This window comes from Homalodisca vitripennis, chromosome 1 (genome assembly GCF_021130785.1).
Source record: "Homalodisca vitripennis isolate AUS2020 chromosome 1, UT_GWSS_2.1, whole genome shotgun sequence".
Classification (NCBI taxonomy): domain Eukaryota; kingdom Metazoa; phylum Arthropoda; class Insecta; order Hemiptera; family Cicadellidae; genus Homalodisca; species Homalodisca vitripennis.
Genome location: NC_060207.1, coordinates 127,324,911 through 127,339,827, shown reverse-complemented (window position 1 = coordinate 127,339,827; position 14,917 = coordinate 127,324,911). Strand labels below are relative to the sequence as shown.

Below are 14,917 nucleotides of genomic sequence, written 5' to 3'. Positions count from 1 at the left end.
TGTAACTGATTAATTGGTGTTGAAAATTAATAATAAAATGTATGCATGAAATTGTAGTGAAAAATCTTATTTACAACATATTTTGTGCTAGGTGGTTTTTAAAACCCTAATAGAGACCAAATAAATCAGAGACTGTTTGTATCACTGACCTTCCTTGAAGATTATGATAAAAATGGTAATAAACTTACTAATTGTATCATAACTGGGGAAGTAGGCTTGTGTGAAGCATGTCATTGTGAAACAAACAGATACTGAACTGCATGCTGGTGTAAACCAGTGGATGAAATCACAGGCAAGAGGCGGTATTAAAAACTTGTGCCACATTTTAATAAATGCCTTAATTAAAATGGTGATTACGTTACACATTTTGAAAGAAATTAAGGGACTTGTTTCATATTTTATTAATTACTCATTTTAAAATCCCTTTTGCTTTTTGGACAGCATAATTAATGATGTTTCTTTTAATAAAAATATTTTTTTAACAGGGCTATCACAATGTTAATAACATTTCTATTACATACAGCCTATTACAAATTGTAAAATAACAGTGATACCTGTCAGCCTGTTCAAACTTTTCAAAGGTTTAATCAAACACACTGTGGCAGTGATTAAACACAATTTATAAAATAGAAAGGGAAAAATTCTTCTATATATTTTACACATTTATTTTCCATGTTGTTATGCAAAACTTCCAAACGGAATTTAAAAATTTTGAAACAGGTTTTACCTTTGCAGCCTCCATGAGCTGTCGCCAATGCCTATCTCGGAGAGCTGGATTCTGCAATTCCGTGACGGCTCGCAATGCTGTGATCATGTTCTTGATGACAGACTCCAGCTGCAAGTAGATGTCCCAGGTCCTCATCTCTTTGTCCAGCACTGCACAACACGTTCACAACACATCATACATGTTTGTGCAGCACAAGTCAGAACACCTGCCATATTCTAAAAGTCGTTCTTGTAAATCAATCAAAGTTGAAGCTAGGTGAACACTTGTTTGACATTTTGACTGGTTTGTGTGTTGTACAAGTGGCCAAGTCATTGAAACTGGGCTTGTTTCGGAATTATAGTTTTGACACTAATAACATTATCTCCTCGTTATACATGGTTACTTGGCAATAGAAATAAATACCACAGAGCACCGAGTTTTTGTAAGTTTTAGCTTAATATCTGTACTATTCTGTTATATTATTTATTTGAAAGTAAATTAAAGAAATTCGTAAAAAAATTAGAATATTGAAGAAGAATATTAATATCTATTATAGTTGTAAGATAGAATTGTATGGACAGGTTTAAAACATGGTGTGTAATTCCTACAGTAAGGACCACAGTTCAGTTCAGTAGTGATGTTAAACAAAGTTGACTCAGTTGACTTAGACCGAACTGTCCAACCAACATTGGCTCAACTGTTCTTCTTGGCCCAATATTATTCTATTAGTTCAACACAATTCACATAAGCAAGAGAACCTTATAAGGTTGGGTACTAGACCAATCAAAGGGCACGGATATTATATACAGAGCCGCAGCTAGAGGAGGGCAGGGGGTGGCAAAAATATAGAGGGTTGAGTTGTTGTGTCACAACTGATTACTCATAGTTTTGTAAGTCTCTATGCAAATCGCTTTAATCAAGAATCAAAAAGTAAAGATACTTCAGATTAAACATTAACCACAGACTAAATAGCAGAGCTGCAATAACAGGATTTATATTAAAAGTCAGCTTGTGTATTTCTGCGTTTAGACATATAAATCAAATTACAAATTACAACCAAACTGCAACTTTGCAAATAAAGACTTGGAAACTCAAGATGCCATTAATAGAATAGGTTTGCACAAGTGTACTGTTTTTGAGTATGTAATTTTTAAATTATTTTACATGAAAAAATTGTTATTAAATTGCCATCTTAACTTTTATTATTGACCGAGCGGTTAAAAAAAGTTGCCACTGATCACGTTAAATGCAGTTCTTAAAGCCATTATCTTGGGTGTAAAATTTTGTAAACCACTATTTAAAACAATCAATTTTTAACATAAATTTATCTGAAGTAGGTTTTGTTAATGTACTGTGGCATTTGCCAGCTTGTTTAAATGCTCAAACTGCCAGACTAACCAGGTCAACACCGCTCTGGGCATAAAAATAAGGCAACAAAAATGTGTCAAATGTTACACAATACTAAAATTTCAAATGGAAAAAATTAACATGTTTTTGTTTGCTCTTTGTTCTCTTGAGACAAGAAGTTGAGAAACCTCTCATTGCATAGTCCAAGAAGGACCTTTGTGCTTGCTTCCAGGTACATAAGAGGTAGATAAGAGAAGATACATAACATTGGGGATAGGGGCCGCCTCCTATCGGGAACCATAAGGAAAAATAGTGGGCACTATATTTCAGTCTTGTTACCTTGAGATAAGAGGAGGCCAGCTCTGCACCAGCCTCTCCAGTCAAAACAGGCAGCAGTAGCATGTCCTCATGTTAAATTTAGGCTGCCTTTAACACTATGGCAGATGTGCTTTGGAAGTGAAAACTGTTGGGAGCAAGTGTTGTGAGTCAATTACCTGTTACAATTTTGTCAAACACCTACTTTTGAGCGCCTGTTTTAGGACTTCGTGAGCCACTTGAACCTGTGTTGGACACCTAACTCAAATTTTATATCTCATGGCAACCATCAGAAGCAAAAGGTCCCATGCGCATACAACGTCAAATTAACCTAATCTTATTTAAGTCGCATACATTGTATGTTCGTTTGTGCTGTTTTAAGTTCTTTTCAAAATGTCAGAAGAAGTTATTGATGAATTGGTATATGTGGACAAACTTTTGTTAATGGTAGAGGCAAAACTAATGCTATAAGCCATCACTAAAAAATCATCACAACCAAGGTGAAACATATCCAACATTTGGATTAACTGCCGTATGCACTCTGCAAAATTAAATTCATCTTGTTCATTTAAACTGGAGGTTTGACAGGCAACTAGTAGTGTTTTGACTTCTCAATTCAAAATGTGTCTTTGTCTCAGTCTATCACACATTGGAGGAGCAAACTCGCTAAATGCTTTCGACAAAATGACTCGTGACATTTTTCTGACGGTTTGCTCCTCCTGTGTGCGTTCAGTCTAAGGCTTCATCCACCTTCTTTCTGTCCATGAAATAGACAATTTGAAAAATATTAATGCCTCAATCGACTTTAAAAATTATTATTTATGACCAACACTTAGAGAAAGGTTACCCAAACATCACAACGTAACTCCAAATATTCATTAATCTTCCAGCCTCTGTCGTTTCGGTGGAGAGCAAGCTGAAATTAATTAAAAGTCATTCAAGAAGCACCATGAAACAGATTAAAACACTTAAATACCTATCAATTGAGCATAAAACTTTCATTTGACGTAACCAATATATTTGTAGTTAAAGATCTAAAAAGGTTAACTAATTTAAATACCATATCAATTGAACATCAAAGGCCACAACATTTAATTTGATATAATAAATATATTTGCAGAAAAAAATCTTTAAAACTTGTATTAAGTTTGAAAATACTATTCATTCTTGTTTTATCATGTGGTAATGTATTACAATGTTATTATGCAGAGCTTAGTGTGCTTTAATATAAATTCATGTCTTTGTTTATAAAAATGATGACAGAATGACAGACAAAAGTGGAGGAGGCTGTGTACGACGACCCGTGATAACGGAAACGTCAGATGATGATGATGATGATGATGTTTATAAAAACAGATAGTGGATTTTCTTAACTTCAAAGAATTTTAATATTAGTTCTGTTGGCTATGCTATTATAAAAAATTTTAAAATAGTTGTAAGTAATGTTAATGCCATGGTATATAATTATGGTAACACTAACATTTTGTAATTTTTGTACGTAAATATAAAAGTTACATACATAAAATTATTTGGTTTGACCTCATTATTCAAATGAAAAAGTTAAAACTTCAGTTTCATCATAGGTACACAATACCACCAATATAATAATTATTAGCTACTTACGGATTATTTACAAACTGATTTAGAAGCAGAGTAAAAGTAAGTTATACATTGACGGAATTGATTTGTTGAAAAGATATGTAGCTGCGGCTGTGATAATATAATCTGGAGGGGAAATTGGCGTTTTTCGTTTCAGAAATAGGTTTGACTCGGTTATGTTTACTATTTGTTCAAGTTAGTGAAGACAGTGCACATTTCGAAGAAGGATGTAAAAAGTACTCAAGGGAGTTTGTGTAAGTTGAAATTATTTAGATTTTCACTAATTAAACAATGCTCATCCAATTTGTTGTTTTTCAGGGTTTATCTATACTTTTAGATTTTTTAAATTGTTATTTACAAGAATTTATTAAAAGTTTACACATGATTTAAATATTGGGTGCTTTTTAATTATGAAGATCCATGATTTTTACTGAGGGAAACGACAATGTATTATTAGTATTGATTATTGTTGGGTTTCTTCATTGTTGTAAGGTAGCTCTTATGTGATCTTAGAAATTTAGGTACTATCTCGAGGGATGGTTTTCTTTTTCTTTAGCTAGAAATGAGGGGCCATCAAAGTCCATGCTTCTGGCAAGGGTTATTTCCAATCGGTACTTTTCCGTGCTCAAATCACGTAAGATGATTTGGTATGGAAAATACCAATTATGAATCCCTTTGGCCAGAAGTGCGGGCTTTGGTGGTGCCTTTGATGCCACCTCACACTTCTAGCAAGAAAAAAAACATCCCTCAAGATAGTACCTTAATTCAAGCTCAGACCAAGTAGGCGCTCGTAAATGTTAAATTATTAAATATTAAATTACTGGAATCAACAGAAATGGGAACACAAAAATAAATTGCAGCAAACAACATGAGTGAAGTGGAAGTGGTGGTGTAATAAGGCTACTGAGAATTATCATTATTATCTGATATGTTTACAATCACCATAGATAATAAACAAATAAATAGCTGCAAAAATGTAAAAATATTGGGAATTTGTTTTGATGAACATATGACATGGACAGGACAAATACAAAACACACGTAAAAAACTCAATTCTATTTGTATCAATATGACCTGTGTTAAACACATCACAAGTTTAAAAACAAGGATAATCTTATACTATGGCTATTTTCACTCAATTATGGAGTTTGGAATTACATTGTGGGGCTCGATAGAACTAGCACAAAAAGTGTTAAAAATAAAAAAAATTATAAGAATAGTGACATTATCATCCAGAAGAAATTCTTGTAAAGAAAAATGTAAGAAGCTGAAGATCCTTACTGTACCTTGTGTGTACATTTATGAAGTATTGAGCCAAGTTCATACAAATTTGAACTAGTTTTCTAATGAAAAACTATTCATTACCACAACACTAGAAATACCAATTTGGTAATATATCCCATACACACCACAGCCATATTTGAAAAAAGTGTGTATTATATGGGTATTATACTTTACAACAAATTGTCTAACAATTTCAAACAAATGCCACAGGTTGAATTCTTAGATAGAATAAAGAGTCTGTTTGTCGAAAAGGCCTACTACAAGACTTCTAAATTTGTAAAAAAAAAAATCTAGTTATGTAGATTAAGTATTTTCTCCTAAGAAAATTAATTTAATATAATAAGAAACTATACACTTAATCTCTATTTTGTTACTTTGAATATGTTATATTGTTACCAATTTTATAGTTTTAGTTGTTAATTGTTTTACTAATTTTATTGTTTTATTAGTTAATTGTTTTAATGAATGATTGTTATTACATTATGGTATGCTACAATTTTAACGTTATCTGACTCAGCAATGTTTTACAAAATACATGTTTGACAAAGGTTTTAATACTGTTAATTAGTTTATAGTTAATTTATTCGTAGCTGAAAATTTTAATACTGTTATTTATATTAGAGCTTATTTATTTGTAAGCAAATGTTTTTAGCTGGAATCTTGTTCTTGTTAAATTTATTATTTCTAAAGATGGGAGACAGAAGAAAGGGAATTGTTGGATGTATATGTTTACATTTATTTAGCAGTGTTATTACTGATGTCAAAGTTTGAAAAATTTCATTGTTTATAATTTAGGTTATATTACATAGCAATGATAACATTTATTATTGTTCTATTTCTGACTATGTCATCTGTCTTAGCAGCATAGCTGGATCTTGTAAGATGTAATATGACAATAAACGTTCATTCATTCATTCTGATCTGAGTTAGTTTGGCATTATCTAGTTACATCTGATAGTGACCTTGGCTAGTGCTACTTGACAGTACAACAATGTAGACATCCAACAATAATCAAACCAAATATATTGTCATTTCCCACAGTAAAAAACCATGCATTTATATAATTAACAAGCACCAAATATTTACATTTTATTACACCCATAATTCTTGCCAGATGAGGAAAATGACAAAGCTCAGAACAATAAAATTGTATTTTGATTAATTAACAATGTTATATTCTTTAACAGACCACTTATAGAGCTAGAATATAATTTTAGCTAGATGGAAATTTTTAGTGGCAAAGATGTAAATTTATAGATGTAGTGGTGGATTTGGACTCTGAATTTTAATAGTTGACTCAGTCGAGTGTTTTAGAAATTTATACAACTTATTTTAATCTGTAACAAGTGATGTTCTACTTTATTGATTAGACTTTGAACTTTAATTTAAAAGATATTTATTTGAGCCAATTTTACGATTTTAGTTTGGAAAACTTTTAGAACATAGATCTTAGTTCTTATTAGATTTTAATTTTATATTTTAAGTGACAGAAAGTTATTCATCTAACTTTTTAAAATCCTTGCCATAGGATCTTTTTAGAAAGTTTGTTGTTTTGTAAGCTTTGTAGACATACATACATAAATTAAACAAAAGAATTTTCTTTCTTTAAATTATAGAATAGAACCTTATTTCATGCATTAACTATTTAAAGTTCAAAACTAAAAAATAAACAGATTTAATTTGATTGTGTTTCTAAATTCTCTCAGTAGTAGTGATATGTAACTTGTCAACTACAATAACACTCCAAATTGAACTAAACAAAAGAAAAAAGAAATAATAGATGGATACTATGATATGGAACCACTAATAGGTTTCCGAACAACAGCCATATAAACATATGGCTGATTGAGAGATAAAAAATAAACAGCTGAAACTAATAATAGTTATTTTCAATTAGCATCAATGAGAGATGTTCATGAAAAGCAAAAAAACTGAAAAATGATTATATTAATTTAATTTACTAAAAATAATTTATATCAATTAAAGCCTCACAGTAATATGAGACAACATAATAAAACATACATTATTGTATATACCAAAAAAGTCCTTCTGGCTCACTTGGAAGAAGTACAGTCAGGCAAGTTAATCCAAACCTACAGTAGTCCGAATGTCCTTCATCCGCAATCAGTCAGTATTTTTAGACAAACATCTTACAACATAAAAGCCAGCTTCTGTTACTGGTTCAGGTCAGTCCAAGTTATAAGGAAATCAGTTAGGCAGATGTTACACTAGGTGTTTGTGAATATTATACATATACAGAATTAAGAGTGTTTTTGTAATGTTGTTTAAAAGGACACATATAACACTAACTTTAGAAGACAGTGCATAATGTAGGAAAATCCAAACTGTTTGACATTAGACGTAAAAGTTATAGATAATCTCTCCTTGTTTCCTTATGTAGGGTGGAAAAATTTAAGAAAAGCTGAAAACGTAGATGTTTAACAAGCACTTTATTCGTGGATAATACAACAGAGACCTAAAAATAACATACTAAGTGATGACATTATTGCAGAGAAGACCAGATTTTTTAGACATAATTGATGGACAATGATGACTTTTGTGTCATTAGTGGCTGAATATACAATTTTTTTTTACTGTTTTGAATGAAAGTGCTGAGTTAGACCAGAGAAAATGTTTTGAATGATGAAAATGCTTTTGGGGTTTAAAAATCAACAGAGAGAAAAAGCAGATAAGAAACTTGATTGTCAAAAAGTGTATAATAGAGACAAATCCGGGATTTGCTAAAAGTCACTTCCGAGAAAAACATTTGTTTTGGCAGGAGAAAAAGAAGATGCAGAGCAAAATATAAGTACAAATAAATTGTTTTTCCTTGTTCAAATGCTGCTGGAATCTAATAGTTATGATTGTCAGTGATATCCAGTGATAACATGATCTAAAAAATTATCAACATGTGCAAGAAGAAGCAGAGAGCAGTGAGTGATAAAGACAAACCACTCAGAGTGTCAAAACATAAACAGACTTAACAAAAAAAAGGGGGGACAAGTAAACCACATCTTCATGTATTTGTTAAAATATTACGATTTCTAAAAGATAGTTGTTCTAAAAAATACTGATCAAGAATTTAAGAATTAATGATCACACCCTATTACACTATGATTAATACTTAAGTAATGTTATAGTAACATTTCAATAATTTGTTTAGATCAATAGTTCACTCACTCCTAATTTCCTTGGCAAACTTCTTCAATTCTAAGTCCATGGCTTCACTGTCAATTTTCTTCCACTGAGTACTCTCCCAATCTGTGATCCAGGACAATACAATCAGGATGTAATCCCACAGCATCTAAAAGCAAACCATATTGTGATTTATAAACCAGCAACTGACAGACCATTCAACAACCAGTACAAGTTTGTTATTGACTCGAGTAGCGAGGATAGAGACATAGCTGTGATTTTATGTGCTGTTAATTTTGGCAGCTTCTCCAAAACGTAGAAGAAAGCACAAGGACATGATGTATAACTAATATACATAACAAGTCCACCAGCTCAGAAATGATGGTCGATATGAACTTTCAAGAAATTAGCACTCAATAAAATATACAGAAATGTCCAATACTGACAGAGTTCCCAGTCATTATAAAACATGCAAAAAAAACTGCAAAATCTTGACATCTGGAGTTATCACTTAGAAGAGAGGGTATACATTTTTCAAACCTTATCACATGCACACATCTTTCTATGAGCAAGTTCTTCAGAGAAGAGAACTTCAGATACATTACCAAACACAGATATAGTTTTGAGAATGTAATTGTGTACTGTGGTTAGTAACTGCTCCAAAGAAAGGTATTTTTTTATTGTTGGAGAAAATTAAGTCATATCTTCATTCAATTCTTAATTAAAAAATATTGAATTCTCTTGCAATTTTGAATATTGACTCAGATATTCTTAATGGTGCAGAGTTTGGATTTGAACAATTAAAATAATTTTCTGTTAAAAAAGCAAGACATAAATGTTTAATGTAAGATTACATTTCCATTAGTTATATGCCTGGTTTTCTCACAAAACTACATTAACAATACTTTTCTTAACTAAAAATAATCATATAAAAATGAAAAAACAAGTGAATTTTTTTCTATTAAGAATTTTTACTTACAAATTTTGAAACTTTTTCACCAACGAGTGTGTATATATTCAAAATATAGTATATAAAAGAATATATAATAATATGTTATTATTATTTTACTTGTCTTTATATTACATGTATCTAGAAGATATGTTAATAACATTAGTTCTTATGAAATTATATTATAACAACTTAAATATATATTTTCAGCAGGTTAAATTAATTATAAATTTAGACAGTAACTAAATTACACTCAGCAAATTAGTTTAGTTATATTTATAATGAATGAGCATGAAAAACATTTGCTTGTAATGGAAAATTAAAAATCTTATATTAAATTGTTCCCTTTCAATTCAAGGAGCACAAAGAAGTAGTCAGCAGAATTGTGCATAAGGATGGAGCCATAAGGAAGTTGTCTATTAATTTTGTACCTATTGTTAATGATATAGTTTACTGTTGAATTCTTTATTATGAAACTGTTAATAGTTTTACAAAGGATATAAATTTTTTTAGATGTAATGTATAAAATAATAATAATAATATACTGTGGACATTCTGGATAAAAATGTTGTAAAATTATTAGTATAATTTGTTATTTTATCTAAATAAATACACAGGAGATACGGGTAAAATGTATGTTAGTTTTTACAAATACACTTGAATTAAATAATATTATACTAAAATGTGGACTTGAACCCCTCCCCCACTGGCATTTGCATATAGTACATCAATGCAATTAGACAATAAACGGTCTCTAAAAATACAATAAGCTGTATATAATCAGGTTAAAAATAGAACACACGAGCCAGTGGAGACCACTATGTAAGGTAATGGTAGCTAAACTAGTATCTTATTGGGTTATGTATTCATGAGAAAGTGGGAAGATGATGCAACAGACAAATATAAGTTACTTTGCCCTGAAACCTCGTGATGTGCAGTTCTCCATTGATTTGTCCTGCCATTCAGAGGTGGTGTGGTATAGACACGTGATGATGCAGCCCCATATAATTAGAATATTTTATTAAAAGACATTAATAAGTTTCCTAATTGATTCACAGATCTTTTTTAATTTTAATTATTTAAATCCTAAAAAACTATTATTTAAATTCAATTTAAAACAACAACAAACACAACTGTGAGTATCAATTCTCCTGATTTAATTCAAATGTGAAATTACAAAAATTCTTAAATATGAAGTACTATCTTATTAATTGACTTTGAAGTAATGCAAAATGTTATATAGCATTTTTTCAAATCCACTAATTAATGACAAATGAACTCAAGTCTCAAATTGAATATATTTTTTAATTTTTAGAACTGTCTAATAAATTGACTTTCAACTATTTAAATTCAATACAACACTTCTTTTTTAATCATCAGATTGTAAGAATATTTTATGTATTTATATTTTTTTGCTATCGAGTCATTTTGTTCTTGGAATTTTATCATCATATGTGTTCCAGCTACAACTTACAAATTTTAGCAAATATTTTGTTTAATTTTTAACATGAATTAGATCCCAAAAAAGATAAACGTACATGACAAATTGCTTTAGGAAACTAAATAAGCTAAAAGGAATTCTAGTTAATTGTTCTTATATACTTTAAGGGGAAGTTTAATTTTGTATTTTTGTAACACCTAGTTAACAATTTCTATAGAAGTAAATTAAACATTCTATTGGATAAATATAAAGAGAGAATATAAGTAAAAGCACATATTATAATGGTGTACCTTGGCCATTTTGAGTTCTTTGCGAAGCCCCTTGACAATTTTGAACTCTGGAATGCCCACCTCAAAGAGACTAGCCTGTTCCATGAGTTTGTCCATAGCTCCTTCCAAGTCCGCTAGTTCAATATGTGCCTTGTCAATGTGCTTATACACATGTTTGCAGCCCCACCTAGTAGATAGAAACATCGTGATGGAGTTTCTAATTTAATGTTTGTGGTTTTATCAGGAAATATTATTGATGTATAATCTTCATGGTATAATAAACCATTCACATTTAATTGTTAATAAAAATATAAATTAAGAACTATCCTTGTAAAGGTAACAAGATTTTTTAGGACTTGCTATTGTTAAGAGAAACAAAAAACAATAATACTCTGTTTCAAAATGTATAATCTAACCAATCTAACATAGAGACTACAAACTAGGTTAATGTGAACAAATCACAATAATGCATCATGACACACAAAAGTCAGGAATCACAACTAATATGTTGTGTGAATTCCTTACAAAATATCTCTAAAATATACACTAATTAAACCAAGACTAGTTACTTACTATAAGCTAAACTAAGAACAAGGCCTGCTAGCAACAAAAAATCATTGACAACATGTGAAACATGGTATGGTTCTCTATTATGTACTAGACTTTTAAAATTGAGTTTTTCCAAATTTTCAATCACTCAGTCAGTAATATTATTTTATTTAATAGAAAAGTGCTGTGACATGAAACTGTTTACATTATGGAACAATTTACGAGATTGTTAACATCTGCTAATCAAAAAATAGCATAGCATAAAATACTTGATTTACATTCATAGTTAATTGCACAAGTAAAACTTTTTTACATTTTGGAAAGAGAAGAGCTTAAGAAATTTCCCTTGTTCACTTATACAGAAAATAAATAACATTTCCCTTCAAAAGCAATATTCTCATTCTCTTTATTGAAATTAGTAATATTATTGAACCTTAAATACTTTTTAAATGTTTAATCTCAAAAAATTTAGTTGAAGTAGAATTTATTAGACCGATATGCATGCTAAATTTATTTAGTCATCATTATGAACCCTGCTTCCCGTGCATGTTTTATCTCTGTCCTAAATAATAAATACCAAAACAACTCGTTACAAGCTCATAGAAAGGTTCATAAAGAGATGGAAAAGAAAAGTTAAACTTTTCAAGTTGCATAACTCTCAAAGATTAAGAATATCAAAGCTATTCATAGACTCGCTACAGTAATGTAATGGAACTGTGTGGACCTCACCAAAAGAGAAACTTGATGGAAATGTTAATAAACCATGGACCTCTCCAGAAACACCTTAGGAAACTAGGACTAGGTGACTCAAAAGTCTGTAGATTCTGTAATAAGGATAAGGAGTAAGTAGACCATCCCTAGCTGTACAGTCCAGCCGTCTCAAAATATCGACTCAGGTGGTTGGGAAAGGCTTTTCCTGAGCCCTGTGAAGAGATAGAGGCGGACCCCAGAAAACTAGCAAGAGTTCTTTTATAGTTTGCAGCTTGATGGGAATTAAGAGTTAGGGGAGCACAAAAGACCTCAGGTCACAGTGCATTAAGCTTGTTAGCCATATCTCCAAAGAAATACCCATTAAAAACATTTCAACTATTTGAATTTTAGTTAACAGTTAATTTGAGTTATATTTGATTTTCTAATTTTTCTGCTTTCTCAAGAGTAGTGTGTTGAAGAATATTTATTTTCTGGACTTCAATACTGTGCTACAACAGTACATACATATACTGTATCAAAATCCCTTCTTAACAACCACACATTTGTTGTTACTCTATAGCAAATCATCTGTCACATATGAGTTATACATGTCAGCTGCAGATATTCTTTGCCAGATAAGGTGTTCTGATGTCACAGTGAAGGTAAGGTGTGAAGCCAGTCAGACTAACAATTTTTGATCAATGATAATTTGGTTGTTGCAGTTAAACCAAAAATTTTTCAAAGTTTCATACAGAATTCATTATTAAATACGCAAAAAATATTTAACGGTAAACATAGATGATACACTGAGGTCTGTCACTCCTCTTTCTCTACTTCCTGGTCCGTTCTTATCTACAAGAGTATTATCTTGTTTATTACTAGAGCAATTAATAAAGTATTCTTGTGACCAAGCATTGTGTTAAAAACATTATGGGAATTGATTTTGAGCTGTTCATTTTAATATTGCACAATTTGTTTTTCCGTTTTAAAAATGTTAGTAGATTTCGTTGTTCTCCAAGGTGTCGTTTCCAACCCTTATTGCATACATGCAAAACCTGTAGACTATCGATGTCAATCATGTTTTGGTTATTTTCAAAAAGATGTTGGGCGAATGATAATTTTTGTTTATTTGCTTGTGGGTTTGGGTGGTGTTCCTTGAATCTAGTTTTAAATGCCGAACAGTTTACCCAATGTAAATGTTGTTACATTTCCCACAGTGACTTGTATACCAGTTTTGTCAACTATATTCTCTTTTATATTGTCCTTTCTATTAAAAATATTATGGATTATATCTGTTGTTTTTAAGGCTAATTTTATGCTTGAGTCATGCAGTCTTTTGCTGAGGGAATGTTATATAGTAAGGCTGTATCCAACATAAACATACATTTTCTTTTTGTTCTTCTTGATCGGGGCCATTAGTTTTTATCATTCTTATTTTTGTGTTTGGAAATTAATGTGTCTATTATGTTTGTTTTTAGACCATTGGATGAGACAATATATTTTATAACATAAACATTTTTTCATAATTTTGGGGCTTAACTGCATGTTTGAAAGATGATAGACCACTGAATTGTATGTGGTTAATTTTTGTTCATATGGATGGAATGAAACGTGGCTCACTCAACATGAGATTAACAGTGACATAAACATTTTTATTGAGGACTACTGTCATTATCTGGGAGTCGCATTCAATACAAAACTTAATTTGAGATAGCATGTAGAGCAAATTAGTGCTAAAGATGAGATAAGACTTCAGCTCCTAAAGCGCTTGGCCGGTGTGACCTAGGTAACTGATCAGGATGTCTTAACTACCACCTATAAAACTTTTGTTGACTCGACACGAGTATGGATCTATCATCTTCCAAACTCACTACATGTGGGGCTCTCAGTAGACACCAGAATACGGCTCTCAGATGTATCACATAAGCTGCCATGCCTAAACCAATCATATCGATGGAGACTAGACTCAAATAAAATCCTCACCATAGAAACAATTAACCATACTGAAAAGATGATCCATCTAATTTTCCAGCACTGGAAAGCTACCAACAACCATATTCGCCTCTTAAGACCCAGACTAGATTTCTGGCTTCAGGTGAAAAACTCCAGAAAACAAATGGACAGCTGGCCAACACATGAAATGTTTGTGACCATAAAAAAGCTGTACATCTAAACCTACCATTTTCCATTTCCTAAAACTCTATATTGGTCTATGAATGAGAAAAGAGGATACTTGCCAAGAAGAGCAACAAGCTGAACACTGGACACAATTAGGCGGAGCTATCCTGTGGAATCTTGAATCCAATTCTATACAAATGGCTCCACTGACCAAGATCAAAGTAGAATATGTGCCAGAACTTTAAAGGGAAAGTACACCATTCAAAGTAATGTTTAAAAATTCTGAACAGTGGTAACCTAATAGATGATATTTATTAGGATGTGAGGAAGGAGAAGGCTGTAATACCTCCAGCCAATGTAAGATAATAATAAAAGATAAAAGATCCATCAATAGATGACAGCAGTGAGAACAATTAAAGTAGTTATCTCCCACATTAAAAAGTAAATTAAAAATCATAATATATTTAAAAATAAACTGTGTCTCTTGGATGACAACATACTGCAGTTTAAATCTA

The 14,917-nt window shown here is 31.1% G+C and overlaps 1 protein-coding gene across 2 annotated transcripts in view; it reads right to left on the bottom strand.

Annotated features, from left to right (window-relative positions):
* Positions 1 to 14,917, bottom strand: part of LOC124371103 (dynein beta chain, ciliary-like) — a 186,171-nt gene that overhangs the window by 128,650 nt on the left and 42,604 nt on the right. For both annotated transcript variants that reach the window (XM_046829419.1, XM_046829424.1), the window contains 3 exons: positions 11,067 to 11,232; positions 8,432 to 8,555; positions 728 to 876 (listed from right to left, as the gene is read on the bottom strand). In XM_046829419.1, coding sequence (XP_046685375.1) covers positions 728 to 876; positions 8,432 to 8,555; positions 11,067 to 11,232 — 439 coding nt within the window. The remainder of the gene's footprint in view (positions 1 to 727; positions 877 to 8,431; positions 8,556 to 11,066; positions 11,233 to 14,917) is intronic.